At 41.9% G+C, this 18,003-nt stretch overlaps 1 protein-coding gene across 1 annotated transcript in view; it reads right to left on the reverse strand.

Moving 5' to 3' along the window:
* Positions 1–17,804, reverse strand: part of RAPGEF4 (Rap guanine nucleotide exchange factor 4) — a 263,242-nt gene extending 245,438 nt beyond the window's left edge. The window contains exon 1 of the mRNA XM_081095641.1: positions 17,612–17,804. Coding sequence (XP_080951767.1) covers positions 17,612–17,676 — 65 coding nt within the window. The 5' untranslated portion in view covers positions 17,677–17,804. The remainder of the gene's footprint in view (positions 1–17,611) is intronic.
* Positions 17,805–18,003: the final 199 nt, after the last annotated feature.

Below are 18,003 nucleotides of genomic sequence, written 5' to 3' on the forward strand. Positions count from 1 at the left end.
GAGAGAGAGAGGTACAAGCAGGGCTCAGAGAAGCCATGTCAAGCCAAAGAGGCTGGGCAGAGAGGGAGAGCAGATACACTCAACCTGGGATCTCTGGCAAAATCAAAATGGGTTAACAACGGCTCCTTACATGGGCCCTGGAAGCTCACTCAGTGTCAAGGTAAAAGCTAGAGGAGACTGCCATCCTGGCAACCCCGGGGGCACTCAAGTATCCAAAGAGCATGCAGGGGTGAGGTTGAGGGCAGTGAGAGAGTGGAGAGCTGCAGGAAGTGGGCTGCAGCACACGGTTCTCCAGGGTTCTGCAGCCACAGAGCATCTTTATGGTAATTTCTAGGGCTCTGAGCACTTTTGAAAAGATCTTACTGAATTTTAACTTGACATTTCCCAAACTTTTTATCATGAGCCTTTTTTTGCCTTGCACTATCTATTAATACCCCCAGGAATATATTTGAAATGCTGTTATCGTGAAAAGGGAATGGTGTTTCACCCCATGTTGGTCCCTGGCACTTAACAGCTATGTGACACTGGACAAATAATTTAACTTTCCAAACCTCAGTTCCCTTATTTGTAAAATATAAATAATAGCATCTATCTTATTGTATTGATGAAAAGTTATTTTAAGCTATGTGTCAAAATCCTAAATCTCTTCACACATATTAACTAATTTTAGTTCTATGAATATCTCTATCCCAAGGAAGTAATCTAAAACACAGTAAAAATGTAATATAAGGCTATAACAGTATGGTAAGAGCAACAATCATTTTAAATGTCTTAGTTGTCCAACTGAGGAAAAACTTAAGCCATGTGATCCATATGATCTCGGCCAATAAAATTGTATTTACAAAGAATTTTTAATAACCTAGGAGGATGATCATCCTATAATGTTAGTTTTAAGAGGCAGGAAGTCTTAAAGTATGAGGTCAAACAGGAAAGAAATACTCATAGAAAAAATACTGTAGGAAAACACATGAAAAACGTATGACCTTTGATGCCCAGAGGTAGGATTTGTAGAAATGCAATAATTATAAACCAGAAATTCTTTGGTTTGGCTCCAATTAAAATACAATTTAAATCACAGTCCATTACCTTTCATCAGCTCCTGTCATTTCCTTCTGGGAAGGAGAAAGACATGTCAATACATGTCAACTTGTAACACCCTCAGAAAGAAGCAGGGGGTACGTGCATATTGTCAGCTCTCAGCTGCAAGCCTGCAACTTCTCTCACAAACCCAGGGAAGAGAAAGGCACGCAGGGAGAGCAACCACGTCACGTGCCGTGCCAAGGAGTCGTGCTGCGGTATCCTACAGCTGTTTTAGCAACTAAGCGTCAGTGGGCTTTTCTAAAAGTGTTTTTCTTTTCCCTTATAAGTGTCTTCATTACTCATTTTTCATTTTAAAAACCTTTTTAAATTCCTCCAATATAAATCCTATGAGATAAAACTCCCATCAATAAAGTTTGGTGCTATCTACACTAAAAAAAGAGAAACATGGTAATTGGCGTACGACCGCTACCCTTTTCATTGGCTAATCAGCGAGATATGCATATTAACTGTCAGCCAAGATGGCGGCCAGCAGCCAGGCAGCTTGGAAACTAACATGAGGCTTGCTTGCCTCAGTGACAGAGGACGCGTCCCCGCTGTGGCTGCAGGCCTCTGAGCCTGCAGTTTGAACATTGTAACAAATACTGCAGGACTTCAGCCAGCAGGATCGCAACATTGTATGCAAAGGCCAGAAACCTACTTTCAGACGTGGAGGCCTAAGAGCTGGAGCCAAGCCTCAAGCTAAAGCTGGCCCAGAATTTAAAAAAAAGGAAAAAAGGAGCGGTTGGGAGCTTCAGTCACCCCCAGCCTGTAAACAGCCCTCAGCCCCTCACCCAGACTGGCCAGGGCACCCCAGTGGGGACCCCCACCCTGATCCAGGACACCCTTCAGGGCAAACCAGCCGGCCCCCACCCATGCACCAGGCCTCTACCCTATATAGTAAAAGGGTAATATGCCTCCCAGCACCAGGATCAGCGGAGCCGTGAGGCCTCCGGGCACCAGGATCAGTGTGACAGGGGCAATGCCCAAACCCCCTGATCGCCCTGCGGCTCTGTGTGTGACAGGGTGTGGCACCCCAACCCCACTCCCCCCCGCCACGGGCCCTGCTCTGTGTGTGACGGGGTAGAGCCATAACCTCCCCATCGGCCCTGCCCTGAGTGTGAGAGTGGCAGCGCCCCAACCCCCTGATCGGCCCTGCTCTGTGGGTGATATAGGGCGGTGCCCCAACCCGCTGATCCGCCCTGCTCTGTGGGTGACAGGGGGCGGTGCCCCAACTCCCCTATTGGCCCTACTCTGTGAGTGACAGGGGGGAGCTCCTCAACCCCCTTATGGGCCCTGCTCTGTGTGTGACAGGGGGGAGCTCCCCAACCCCCTGATGGGCCCTGCTCTATGTGTGACGGGGGGAGCTCCCCAACCCCCTGATGGGCCTTGCTCTGTGCATGACAGGGGGCAGTGCCCCAAACTCCGGATTGGCCCTGCTCTGTGCGTGACAGGGGGCAGCGCCCCAACCCCCTGATTGGCCCTGCTCTGTGCGTGACAGGGGGTGGCGCTGCAACCTCCCCATCGACACTGCCTTGAGTGTGACAGGGGGTGGTGCCCCAACCCCCCAATCGGCCCTACCCTGAGCGTGACTGAGGGTGGCATCGCAACCTCCCAATTCGCCCTGCTCTGTGCATGACAGGGGGCGGCGCCCCAACTCCCCAATCGGCCCTGCTCTGAGCCCAACCAGGTGTTGCACCTAGGGATTGGGCCTGCCCTCTGCCACCCAGGAGCAGGCCTAAACCAGCAGGTTGTTATCTCCCGAGGGGTCCCAGATTGCTAGAGGGCACAGGCCGGGCTGAGGGACCTCCCTCCCCCCCGAGTGCACAAATTTTTGTGCACCGGGCCTCTAGTATAACTATAGAAATAAGTAGATTTCAGCACATAAAATCAATTGTATGCCTTGGTTACTTGTCCAGATTCAAATGCCATTCTACTTGGAGAGGCATTCTTATGTGGCAGAATTTGACTGCAAAAACGCTTTACAGGCAGCTAAAATCAATAGTAGGTGACAAATTAAAGAAAAATCAATAAATAAAAGGAAATCAATGTTAACGCAATTAAAATGGAAAGGAGACGCTCCCTTTTAGATAACTTTTCAACCTTCTCAAAGTCATTACAGCCTCTGGTTTTATTTTTTTTACTATTCACTCTCCCTCATGCCTATACTCTTTCCCTCAAAGTGATGAATAAAATATGCTTATGTTTAAATTATTTCCATTTTGCAATTTGACTACTTAATGGTTTTCTTTCAGATAACCCAAAATAACACCAGGCTTAAGTGATGTCCACTTTAGATTTCTGTATGCTCTTCTGAGAAGTTTCATGACTCATTTGGCAATTTGGATATTTAAGGTTAGGACTTCTAATGACACAGACAAAAAAATATTAATCATCTAAACACAAGTCCTTTTTTAAAATGAGCATTACTTTGATATCCATAATCTGTTGAATGTTGAATTCTAAAATGAACTCTAAAATTGTTCAGACAAATATCCAATGAAGTGCTGAAAAGGTAGGAAGCAAAGCAACAGAGATAATGCAAAATTCAATTGAGGGAAAGATAAGGTACAGTCGCAAGCTGATAATGAACAGCGGCAGCACAGGGAGATGAAAGAGCACAATAAAAGTCTATTCCCATCCAACCAGGGGGCAGCCAAGCTTGGCCATGCTTCAGAGGTCTGCCTCCTTGGCTGAAGCAGCCTTCTTATATGGTCCCGTTGGTATTAAGGGCTCCCCTATCTATGCTCTGATGATCTGAATAATTAAGCAGGGTCTCCTGGTCTACGTATTTAAATGCTTTTCAGTAAATAAAAAGTAAAACCTGGTTACTGACTAGAGTAGTCCCAATTCTACAAATCAGATCGTTAAGTTCCACCAGGGAATATTACAATGAGTCTGCTGCATGCAAGTTACCCGCATTACCATAGAGACTTACTATTCTCAAATTGTCTCCAATTTTTAACATAAAAAATTTACAAACATATTGACATAACATTTAATTAGTTGCTGAGAAGAATGTGATAAGAATTCAATATAAAAAAACATTATCAAAAGACAGATGGTAAAATAATAATAGAAAATTGTTTAAGATAATGAACAAGTCCTCAAAATGAGTCATCGTTGGAGTTTCTAGGTATCCCGGACCATTTTCTTGCTCTGGTACGTTTGTCTGAGAGGTCTGTCTTAGGGAATACACGGGTGCCAGACAAATTCATCATTGATAAAAGTAAAGGGGCTAAATTATAAAACCCAAAGTCCACCAGTAGGATGGGGATGTTGACACCACCATCAGCATCCACAGTCACAAGCACACGCTCACTATCTTAGAACCTCATTAACCCTTTGCGGTCGTTTGTCTACTCTCAGCCACCAAAGCTTTTTTACCGTTCCGGTCCTATGTCTGCTCTCAGCCACCACAGCAAGGAACCGTACGAATCTTAACTCTATTCATTCATGTATCAGTTCATAATTTCTCTGAAAGCTCTTAAGTGTCTAAGTGACCTTGTCACGAACCAAAACATTGCCCCGACAAATCGGAGATATCGAAACTCAATATAAACAAACGCGGTCATTCCACACTCGCCATGCAAAACACCGTGGGGAGTCAGTCGCCTTTTGAGAGTGAAGAAATCGACCAGCTTCGGAGATACTTTGCAGAATTTCAAATAAAGCTTTACAAATTACGTTTAACTGAAATTAGGCATTCTCGCTTATTAAGATATTTCAAAATAATACTCCAAAATGGCAAAAAGAAAGTTACCGAAAGAAGTGTACTGCGAATCTGAAAGTAACAATGAAGAGTTTTATTTTGGCACCTTGAATACTGACTCTGACGTAGAAAGTGATAACGTTTGTAGTGATTCTACTAGTAGTGACGTAGTTCCAAAGAAGAATTAATAAAGCTTGTTTATCCTTCATAAGCTTGCATGTTATGTATCACTGCTCTTTCAATGGAAATTAATTCCGACCAGTACGACACCCATGTCCAAATTTAATACGACCGCAAAGGGTTAAATAATAGTACTTTTCCAAATCCGCATGCCACTCACCAGTTCTCTAGGAATAGCTTTCTCTTTCTTCAAAAATTACAATAATGAAAAACTAAACATCTTTTAAATATCTTTTAAAACTATAATTTTAAATTTAAAAACCAAAAGTTATCCCTTTCAACTGTTTTCTGAAATTACCTTTGTCTACTACCTCCACAAAAGCAATAATATATCCTGGGCACTTGCTCCCAATAAGGCCTTGTTACCAAAGAAAAAACGGTGGTACCATACTTATTCAGCCTGTGTCCTCATAGCAGGCACTAGCCCAACACTTGTTCTCTAAAAAACTACTTAGCAAAGCATGGATAACACTGATTTAAATTCATATTGGGTGGCCTCTCCGTTAATTCAAGGTCTTTGATCGAATGTTACTTCTGCAGAAAGGCCTGCCCACCTTCTCCAAAATCTCTCTCGGCCACTGTAGCACAGACTTGTCTGTCCTCGTACTCCATCACTCCAAATCCTCTTACCTTGGGCCTCACAGTATTCATTACCACCTAACTTTTCCTGTCTTGTTTACCACCACATTCCCTGCCACCTGGAACAGTATCCACACCCACGAGTTACCTAATAAATAGTTTTTTGAACGACTAACTGAAATAATGCATGTCTTCCCAACTAGTATTTAAATTTATGAGTCCAAGGGCCCTGACAACTCTTTTCACTAACCTATGCCCAGAAAGCACATCTGGCACATGCAAAACAGAGTGTAAAATCTCTGAATGAAGGAACTGGTGAAAAGTAGATGTTAAGATCATATCCTTTTCCCACAGCACATTTGGGTTGAGGAAGGAGGAAAAGAACATGAGACAGGAAGAGGGAAACAGGACAGGAGTGACACAGGAGTGGCAAGGGACACAGAAGATAGGACTTCCTTATATCCCAAAGGTTTGTTTAAAGAGTTGATAAAGAAAACAAGTAAAATTCAAGAACTCAACTTTTTCTGCAACATGTTCAATAAGTAGCCCATCAATGACTAGAAGAATAAAATTGTCAAAGCCTGAATACTAGATAAGACATTTAAGCAGAATTGCAATTTCACACACAATATCAAGAATCAAATTATTAAGTTCCAAGTAATGTCTGCTTCCCATCAAAGGCCTTTTGTATTTGTTTTCAACATCTCTAACAAGCGTTTCTAGGGCCTTTAAAAATTATTTCCCCATTTATTTAAATAAAACAGAGGTGCTTGAACTTTTAACCAATTTTTATACTCCTATAGCACAAATCATCCTATTTGATATGCTTACATCTTACAATTTTATTCTATGAAAAGATTTTCAGAAAATTATGTTACACAAAGATAGGCATTTTAATGTTTCAGTGCAATTAACACAAGTCCCTTGGTTTCCTTGGTAACAATCATAGGGGCCATACTCTGTCGCATAACCTGTGGACGCTTGACCACCATTTGTCAGAGTGGCACCATCATTACTCCTTGAGGATAAGCCTTGCCCCCCACATCCTCACAAAGTAGGGCTAGACCACCATTAAGACATACATCTTTCCTTGGCTATCAAGTGACGGTGTAGTTTTCCCCCAGTTAAGCTGAGTCCAAAGTCATATGACTCTTTTTTTTTCCTGCTCGATTTTTATTGAGATACGTTTCACACACCATACAATTTATCATTTTAAAGTATAAAATTCAGTGTTTCTTTGTATATTCACAAAGTTGTGCAACTATCACTATCAATAATTTCAGAACATTCTCATCACTCCCCAAAGAAATCCCATACCCATTAGTAGTCATTCACCATTTTACTTTCTTCCATCCCTGGAAACTATTAATATACCTGCTCACTAAATTTGCCTGTTTGGGACATTTCACATAAGTGAAATCATACAATATGTGACCTTCTGTGTCAGACTTCTTTCACTTAGCATGTTTTCAGGGTTCATCCATGTTGTAGCATGTATTAGTACTTCATTCCTTTTAATGGCTGAATATTTATTTGTATGGATACACCACATTTGTTTGTTTATTCATCAGTTTATGGATATTTCAGTTGTTTCTACTTTCTGGTTATCATTTGAATAATGCTGCTATAAACATTCATATACAAGTTTTTATGTGACTGTATGTTTTCATATCTTTTAAATATATATCAAGGAATGAATGGAATTGCTGGGTTAGTTGGTTACTCTATGTTTAACTTTTTGAGAAACTGCCAAACTGTTTTCTATATGAGACTGTATGTAGCATTTTATATTTCTTCCAGCAGTGTGTGAGGGTTCCAATTTTTCTACATAATCCCAACATTGTTATTTTCTGTTTTATAACACTTGGTGTTTATTTATTATAGCCATCCTACAGGATGTGAAGTGTATCTCACGGTAGTTTTCTAATGACAAATGATGTTGGGCATCTTTTCCTGTGCTCATTGGCATTTGTGTGTCTTTGAAGAAATGTCTGTTCAAATACTTAGAATATTTTTTAATTGTTTCTCTCTTGGTTTTTAATTGTTGAATTGTAATGGTTCTTTATACATTCTGGATTACTAAACTCATATCAGCTATATAATTTGCAAATATTTTCTCTCATTCTATAGGTTATCTTTTTACTTTCTTGATAGTATCCTTTTCTGAAATAAAAATGTTTTGAATTTTGATGAAGTCAAATTTATTTATTTAATGTACTTTTGGTGGCTTGAGATTTATATACCTAAGAAATCTTTGTCTAATTTCAAGGTCACTAAAACATATGCCTTTATTTCCTTCTAAGAATTTTACAGTTTTAGCTCTTATATTCAGGTCTTTGGTCTATTTTTATTTATTTATCTTGATTGTTGAAAGTATTACAAAAAGATGTCCTCTTTCCCTCCCATTGGCCCTCTCCACCCTACTCCTGCCCTCTCCCCAGGCCTTCACCACAGTATTGTCTGTCCATGGGTTATGTATATATATATATATAAATTCTTTTGTTAGTCTATTCCTGCCCCCTCCTCTTCCCTCTGAAATATGTCAGTCTGCTGCATGCTTCAGTGTCTCCGGATCTATTTTGTTTGCCAGTTTATTTTAACCAACAACACAGAAATAGCAGCACTCCAGGGATCTATTGGGAAATATTACTTCAAAGTCCTTGTTGCCCAATTTTAATACTTAGCAATAGCTCGGATGTGGAAAAAAATACTTATGGAGGATTTCTTGAAAGAGAAATAATCCACTGACTCCTAAAATATATCCTGGGATTAAATCAGACCATCAGAAAGCTGTCTATTATACTGGCCCCCTTGCTCCTTTAATGTCCCTTTGGCATTAAGCTATCAAGATATACTGAGAGTCCTATGAAACCCATTGAGATATTGTTCATCACATTGCACAGTATCTTCCATGAAGTTGAGGAGATTAATAGGTCCCAGTATTGGCTTGATTGATTGTTCTTTTCTTGCAAAACTGGGTGCATATTTTTGTCAACACTGACTACTGAAATAACTGTGCTTCCTTCTTTGTGCTGACCCAGAGAAATCATAGTATTAATGCTCATATTAGAAAAGAGAAAAATTTTAATTATCTAGATTTCCATTTTAAGAAGCCAAAAAAAAAAAAAGAGCAAGCTAAACCCAAAGTAAATCAAATAAAGTGGGGGATGGGGTAGCAAAAATCAATGAAATCTCAAACAATAAAGAAAATCAATGAAAAAAAATGGTTCTTTTCAAAGATTAACAAATTGAGAAACTCCAAGCAAGACTGTTCAAGAAAACAGAGTAGACACAAATTACTAATATGTGGTATAAAGTAGAACATAATTATATATTCTGAAGACATTAAAAGGATAATAGGGAATACTATGAACAACTCTATGCCAACAAATTTGAAAACTTAAATGAAATGGACAAACTCCTTAAGACAACTTGTCAAAACTGACACAAGAAGAAATAGAAAATCTGGGTAGTCCTCTCTCTATTAGAGATTGAATTTGTCATAAAAAAACTTCCTACAAAGAATATTTCTAGCCAGATGATATCTATAAAACATTTTTTAAAATAGCATCAACATTACACAGCTCTTTTAAAAGCAAAGGAAAGAAAAAAATAGAGGGGAAAAATGTTTCCTGATTCAAGGAAGTCCATTCTCAACCCTTCTGTTCAACTTTGTCCTGGAAATTCTAGCCAGTGAAATAAAGCCAGAAAAATAAATAATAAAAGACAAAGATCTTAAAGAATATATAAAACTGCCAGTATTCACAGACAACAAGATTGTCTATATAAAAAATCCTGATAAATTTACAAAGCAACTATAAGAACTAAATAACTTGCCTAAAGTTACACCATTAATAAAATCAAAACTGGAATTTGAACCAACACAGTTTGGCTCCCAAAATCTTAACCCCCATAATATGCAGTCTACTTAGAGAACATCATGCAACTATACTTGCATTAGCCCACAAACACAGCCATTACTGTAGGTCTTTGGAGCCTCATTTGATAATTTGGAAATAGAGGCTCAGAAAAATTAATAACTTCACTAAGATCACATGGCTAACAGTAGAGATAACAGAATTTGAATCCAGGTCTGACTGATCCAAAAACAAAGCTGATTTGAAAACATCGTGTCTTCCAGATTGGAAGCAGGAAACAATGAAAAGATCCAGGTCCAGATGTATAAGGCCCTGAAATAAAGCAGTAAAATATAATGGCCAATAGAAGAATTGGTGACTGGTTAGGTATAAACATAAACATAGGACAGGAGGACACAGGTAATAGCAAAGTTTTGAGAATGAGACTACTAGTGTCATTAATAAAATAAGAAAGTAAGGAAGAGAAACCAATAAAGAGGAATGTTAAGAAAGGTAAAGTCAGATTTAGACAAGTTGAGTATCAATCAACTTGTTAGGTTACAGAAAGTTTTGAGAGCAAATGATAGAGCGCCTAGCAAACAGCAGTTTCTAGAAATAGAGTGTGTTTTTGCCTCCACAAAACAAAAAAATCTCAAGTTAGGCAACTACTGATCTAAATTCAGCAGCTGAACAAAGTCAGAACTGAAGTCTGTGTTTCTTCTGGTCCTTCCTCCTGGGATTACAATTTGGTTGCCATAGGCCCAAGCTTTAGGTTGCAATTCCAAGCAGAAACAAGAGAAGAATACATGTGTCATTCATTAGTAAAGCAAGAACTTTCCTAGAAGCCCCTAGTGGACTTTTGACATATCTCATTAGCCAGAATTGTGTCACATTGACACCTAACCTCAAGAGAGTCTGGGAAGATGAGTATTTTGTTTTTCCAACCTCTATAGCAAAGATAGGTGAAGTTTGTCCCAGAATATTAATGCGATGTTGATGTGGGGATATACAACAGGAGACAAAAATGCCTATGATCTAGAAGATAAACCAAGGATACAGAATATAAGTAATCTGCATAATTAAAGCAAAGGAAATGGATGGATGCTCCAAGAAAGAACACGTGTGAAGAGAATAAAGGGAAGTAGCAGCGCTTTACCTTTTTGTGCAGGGGAAGTAAACACGGTGCCCAGGTGCCTCCACTCCAACCAGTTAGTGCACTCCCTTACGTTTGACTGGGTCTCTCTCTGTCCCCCTCCCCACCCAGGTATTTCCATCCTCTCTTTTTCCTCCCTCCATCTCTCAGTACTCCTAAGGCGGTCTCTGCTCTTCCTCTCCTTCATCTGTGAATTGAAGTCCTGAAGGAAAAGCCCTGCCACTGTCCAGGATGCATGAAGATGGATTTAAATCTGACTAAGCAAAAACTAGCTGCCCTGAAGTTGGGAAGGTGGTCCAGGAGAATAAGCAGCTATGAAATCTTACAATTCATAGGACATTATAACTGAAAGGGATCTGCCAGTCCCCGCCACCTCATTAGAGGGGCCAGAGGTCCATTTGAGGAAACCCAACCTAAGACAAGGAGGCAGAATCTGCTTTGCTGTGTACTACTCTTCCTCTGATGAGTCCTTCAGGATCTGAGGCTGTGTTCGGGAGACCAGGCTACAGGGCCAAGGGTGTGGTGGACCAGGCAGCCTCTCTCAGGCCCACTGCTCCAGATGCACCATCCTCCATGTACCTCCACTGAGGGAGTCCAGCTCTGGCTGAAACGTTCCTTTCCCAAAATCCTAGGGCAGGTAGAGTCAGCACCAGAGGATTTAACCTTGATTACTTATTAGTTTGTGTTGTCTTCTAATTGCTCCTCAAATATATGCTACATGCTCCCATGTATTTGGGGCTACAATGAGATGTCCCCCAAGAAGTTGCAAATAAGATAGTCGCCAAGCATCAAACTTTAAAAATATTGCTAACATCACAAAAAGAGATCGCTTGATGTTATGTGCCTCATGATGGAAGTATGCAACACTTATGTGAAGTACTGTTGCCCCAGAAATCATATCTAAATCTGATCAAGCTTTAAATCCAAATATCAATTTACAGAAAATATGGGCGACAAAGGGACATATTAAAAGACATCATGGGGTATAATTAAAATTCAGACTGTAATACCTGTTTCTTCCACAAATTTATTACAAGAAGAAAAGGAGAGAGATGAAGGAGAACCTCTAGAGATTTAAAATACTTATTTGAATCCTAATACAAACAAACTACAGAAAAGAAAAATTTATGATCCCTGGCTGGTGTGGTTTAGTTGTTTGGAGCATCATCCCATACACTAAAAGGTTTCTAGTTCAATTCCTGGTCTGGGCACATACCCAGGTTGTAGGTTGGATCCAGTGGGCACATCCAGGGGCAGCTGATCGCTGTCCGTCTCTCACATCTCTCACATCTTTCTCTCTCTCTCTCTCTCTCTCTCTCTCTCTCTCTCTCTCTCTCTCTCTTTCTCTCTCTCATCAATTAAAAATTTTAAAAAGAAAAGAAAAAGTTATGAGATAAATGGAGAAATTTGAACATTGACTGGATATTTGATTATATTAAGAAACTAATGTCAAAATTTTAATGTATGAAAATTATATTGCTTTCTTTATAAAGAGTCCTTATCTTTTAGAGATATAGTGTATACAGAAATATTTAAAGATAAATGAAATAATACTATGGCTGTGATTAGCATCAAAATGATCCTGAGGGTAGGAGGAGTGAATGGGATATAAATAAAACAAGATTGGCTGAGTTGATGATTATTGGAGGGGGAAGGGAAAGGTACAACAGAATTATCATACTGTTCTCTATTTTTGTACATTTTGAAATTTTCTGTAATAAAAGTTGTTTTGTTTTTTAATCCTCACTCGAAGATATTTTTTCCATTGATTTTTAGAGAGAGTGGAAAGGAGAGGGAGAGACAGAGAGAAACACCGATGTAAGAGAGACACATCGATTGGTTGCCTCCGGCATGCTCCCAACCAGGGCCGGGAGCCTGCAACCAAGGTACATGCCTTGACCGGAATCAAACCCAGACCCTTCAGTCCGCAGGCCGGCACTCTATCCACTGTGCCAAACCAGCCAGGGCTAAAAGTATTTTTAATAATAGATTAGACAAGAGCTGTGCAATGTCATTTAAAAAAAAAAAAAGTCTTCACGTGCGCCAAGGAAACTCAGAAGGAGCAGCAGAGGCAGCTGGTGATGGTGCCATCTCAGCCTTTTCCGAGGCAAAGGGGACCAGTGGAAAGACCTGCCTACAAAGTCACCGTTGCCCCCATCCCTGAGGGGAAGGATGCACTCGGCCCTCTCACCCTGATCCCATGAGCACCTTCTATAGTCAGGGCTCTGCACTGAAGCTGGAAATAAAATGATGAATGAAATACAGAGACTAACATCCAATGATGCAAAAAGAAAAGTAAACCAGCAATTTGCAGTGGAGTCTGACATGTTATTACAATGTTTGGGGAAAGTGTGCTATGTGAGTACATGCCATGGCAATCTAATTGGAAGAGGTGGCAGCCAAGCCATCCTGAAGGATTCCCGGAACTATCTTCTGATTATAATTCAACTCCTGAGCTCTGTCACTCTAGGAAAAGAATGAGCTGGCCAGAAGTTGTAAGTGTCCTGATCTGGCAGCTTTGCTTCTCATTGTAAATGCACAACACTGACTTCTCATAATAATTGGGTTTCCCATCCATCTTGCCTAGAGAAGAAATACATTAGCCAAATAATGTGTGTTCACTTCTCTGATGTTATTTTCAAATTCATGAACTGTCTTTCTGTTTTTACAGTCTCCGAGAGTTTAGTGCCTGTGTATCTGTATCTGAATAATGAATTAATTCTTGATGTGCTGACAAATCAGGATTCTGAGATTGTAAGACCAGCCCTGAACCCTGAGAATTCACCAAGGTAATGCCATCCCTTGGGACCTCCCTGGGTAGACACCAGCCTTCCTTCTGCTCTGCGTGCTTCTTTGATCTTCTCTATTCCTCAAGGCTGGGACTGTGTCCGATGCTTCTTTGATATCTGAGTCATCCTCTCTCACCATGTCTGCGACAAAGCATTTTGTTTTTTAACACATTTGTCCCTTGATTTCTTTGACTTTCATTCAATCACATCAAAAATAGCTAACTCAACATCTATTTGGGGATTGAGTCAGATGCAACAACACTAGGTTAGAGGCATTTTAAAAATGAAATAGGAATAAATTTTTAAATTCCTTAGCTGTTTTGAAAAATGTCAACCTTTTATACATTTCCACGCCATGTTAACTTCATTTTCTGCTTAGGCCTGTGATCTCGAGTGGTCTTCACATAAGCTAATCAAGTGAGGACCTCCCTCCAATCTATGCTTCTACCTGAAGAACAAGAAGCCAAATACTGTGAACTTCCCAGACAAAGACAAGCTCCAGTGGTTTCTCTTTCAATCACTTAGCAAGATCCTTTTATCTATAACAGGGGATAACAAACTTTTTCTTCAAAAATCCACATAAGTAAGCACTTTAAATTCTGTGGGCCAGTCTCCATTGGTTGCAGCTACTCAACCCTACCATTGCAGCATGAAAGCAGCTGTAGACAATATAGAACCAAATGAGTGTGGCTGTGTTGAAGTTTGAATTTCATGGATCATGAAATATCAATCTGATTTTATTTCCAACCATTCAAAAATGTAAAAAGCATTCTTAGCTCCGGAGACACTGTCTGATCTGGCCCACAGGACATAGTCTGCCAACTCCTGCTCCACAGCCATGAGTAGATGATACTAGGGATGATTCACTATACATATCTTAATATGTGTGGTCCCTTCATAATACTCCCATATCAACCTTGAGAATTTTGACTTATTAATGCTTCTTAAATTCACTGGTGGCAAACTTAAAATCTTATGATAAAAAATATTTTCACTAAAATTAAACAATGGTCAGCACAGGTTTAAAAAAAAAAAAGACATTTTACATATTTTCAATCCCAAATAGTGGATACTATGCTATTCATTTCTAGTTACTATCCCTGCTCGGAAAAATATTGTAAGATCTATGAGACAGTGGTAAGTTCGTTTTGCTTTAACATGTTTCTGCTGAGACTTTCTCCAATGTCATTTTATCCAATTTTTCAACACCTTTCTGATTTTAAGATGAATATTTGTATACTCTCATCTCCTCAGTACCATCGTAGTCCAAGAACTTAGATGCCTGACACATAAGAAGCTTTGGATTTTCTTTCTTCACTCCCTTCTCTGACATGCGAGTTCATAAAGTATTTTCCTGTCTATAATAACTTTGTAGGCATGCCTAACGAACATTTCTAAGGCTTCATTTTCCTTGTTTTATTTGTCTCACCTTTCTTGCATACTTCTTTACTCCAGCAGACTTTCTACTATAACTCCCCTTTTTATTTCCACCCCCTGGGCCCTCTTTTTCTGGCCACCACCAACAGTAGCTGCCTGCATGGTGCATATATCTACACCACATGTCCCAGCTATGGGAAAGGTCCTAGCATCCTATCCCAAGTAGTACAGAGGAATTCAATGCACACTCCCTCTGTTTTGAGTGTATATGCCTGAAAATATACGTAATCAAAAGTTTGAGAGAAACAGAGCATGTTTTCCTATGCCCTAGCCTAGGTCACAAGAGGAATTTGTGGTTGGGAAGAAATCAGTGTATGTACAGGCCACTCCTGAGTGGCTTTGTTCACATTGCCCCCTCTGCCTGGCCTGCCCTCCCCAAATTCTCTGCCTGATAAAAGTCCCCTCAGCCTCCAAGGTCCAGGCAGCACCTGTGGGAAGCATCACTGGCAGAGCTGCCAAATCTCTCCTCCACATTCCCAAAGCACTTCATACATCTCCATTAAAGCACTTACCATTGAATTGTGGTTAATTGTTTATGTAGCTGTCCCACCCCGACCCGCACCCCTATACACAACTGAATGAGTAACTTCCTTATTTCTTTTCTTGCATCTCCAATGCCCAATGCACTGCCTGGACTAGGGTATCAAGATTGCATTTCCCAGAAATACTGAGGGCGGTGTGCCACTAAGAAGTAATTTCAGGGACTTTCCCAGCTCACTTCCATCAGCACCCTTAATCTTCCTTCTCCCCTAAAAAAATTAACAATCTAAGTAAAAATGCAACGGCAAAATAAGGCGCTCTGACAATGAGATTGCCAGTCCTAAACCCTTCTTCAAAGGAATTCCACCATCAATGCTGCAGAAAATTCAATGGTACCTAACAGTTTTCAAAGAACTTTCACCATTTTTTCCCCATTGGATCCACTAATCCTTAGTAAGACAGTCCTATCCGCATTTCTCAGACACTTCAGTAAATGAAAGTGGCATGTCCAAGATCAGAGCTGGTGATAGCTCTGAGCCTAACAACCTTAAAACATTGATCTGTCCACTCTCCCACACTCCACGAATGCTAAGCTCAGTGTGTGTGGAGGGCTGGCTTTCTTTTCCCTCTGGTAGACTTCCCCCCTTCCCCATTATGAATGGTGGTATTAGATTGTGGCACAATGTTCTAAAAATCCACTCCAAACAAAATCATTTAGGCAGATACACATTATGAAAGATAGAGTCAAATATGCCCACTTGTGTTAGTATTGCTCTATGATTTTGCCATCAGCACTTACTGACTAAAGGGTTTCCAGTGAATTACTGACTGTTCCAAAAAATGGCCTGCCATGCATTTCTTCAAAGAGAAATATATAATCTATTAAGTTAAAAATTCACTCATGAGGAAGTACTATTATTTATAGGTTAAGTACAGGAGGCTTGATTTTCTCTTCCTTTATAATTCATCTTTCCTAAACTATTAAATTTAGATTACTTATGCTATTGGCAGGCTCTTCTCTTAAACATGCTTTTAGTTCCTCTACATAATTTTGTATGATTTAACCATCACTTCGATTCTCTTACTATTTATTGTATTTAACTCTTCTAATATTAGTACGTATCATTTTAGACATAAATAGGGCACTGCCTTCCAAAAAAAAATCTTGCTGTGTGGTAACTGAAAGTAAAAATTATTTTCAGACATATTAATTTATTCAAACGAGCCACAGTTAGCTGTTCTCAAATTAATTTTTTTCAACAAAGGCCTATAATAGTGAAGTATGCAGAGTATGTCACACTTCAGATTTTCAAGTTTGAGCTGGTTATGAATCTGCTAATTGTAAAAAAAAAATATCACAATATGGCAGAGCAAAAAAATATTTCACACAAATGCAAATAGAGATACCATGCAGACAGCTGCAAGACATGAATCACTGCCCTGCTGCCTCCAACTCGGAAATGCAGAGGCCGCCCACTCTGCGCGATTTCTTGCTCAGTTTTTAGAAGTTCAGAGGCATCACCTTGTAACCAGGGTCATTAACTATCATTGCTGATATATGTGTCATGTTTACTGCTACACCCACAATGTGAACAACCAGAAAATTGTGCTCTCAGAGCCTGGGAACAGTCGCAGTCCGCTGTTACACGCAACTCCTGACCCAGAGCTGTCGTCGGGAGTTACAATGCTTTATTGTTCCAATTTTTTTAGAGGAAGGGGCTTTCCCCGAGGAGCAAGTACTGAGACGAAAGCAGTCTCCGGCGTGACCTTCCCAACACAGACCTTGAGCAGAGGCGCAGGCTCGAAGGCACTGGACAGCTCCACCGACTCGCTCACACTTCGCTTTCCAGAACAAAAAAGAATGTTACTCTGCACCTGCCTCCCCCCGCCCCTCCTTAAAACTTAAATGACCTTTACCCCTAGTGGTCTGAGCAGCTGGAAGAAGATAGGAATCTACTGGTCCGTCCGGCGATGCCCAGAGAGAATAACCTCCCACCCAAGAGCGGGGCCGGGAGTCCGCGGGGGAGGGGGCGAGGGCGGGAGGAGGGAGGGCTGGGGGGGGGGGGACCTGAGCGGCCGGCGCCCTCCCCCGCCCCCTCCGCACCGCACCGCATTCTCTCCACCGCACGGAACAACCTCGTGCGGGGGCTGCCCCCCAAGCAGGGGTGCGTGTCCCCAGCATCCTGGATGCGGCCCCTCGGCCCCTCCCCCGCCCCGGACCCTCCTCCCGCCGCGGGGCTGAGCCAGGTGCGGGCTGCGGGCTGCGGCGCCGGCGGCTGCGCCCACGGGGAGCTCGGGCAGGGCAGCGCCGCAGAGCCCGGCCGGGTGGGGGCCCCTCCCCGGGTACCTTTTATCCAGGCAGGCGATCCACTCGGCGGAGGAGGAGGAATGGGCAGCGTGCGCAGCGACCATGTTGGGCAGCGGCAGGTCCCCGGCGGCGGGCGGCCGCGCTCGCTCTACCTCCGCGCGCGGTGCAGACCGCTCCCGGCCGGCCCGCCTCCCACCAGCGCGGCTGTGGCGGCCTCAGGCCTGCGAGCGGCGGGAGGGAGGGGGCCTGAGGGGCGGGACGCGGGGACGGGGAGGGCCCAGGCGCCCGCCCTCCGCACTGCACTGCGGCGCCCGGGGGTGGGGAGCCCCGCGTCCCGGGCGCCGCGGGAGGGCGCTCCGCGGCGACCCTGATGGTCGAACACCTGCGACAGGTGGCCGCTGCGGCTCCGGGGAACCTGGGCCCCACCCCTC

This window comes from Myotis nattereri, assembly GCF_964212035.1.
Source record: "Myotis nattereri genome assembly, chromosome: 7".
NCBI lineage: Eukaryota > Metazoa > Chordata > Mammalia > Chiroptera > Vespertilionidae > Myotis > Myotis nattereri.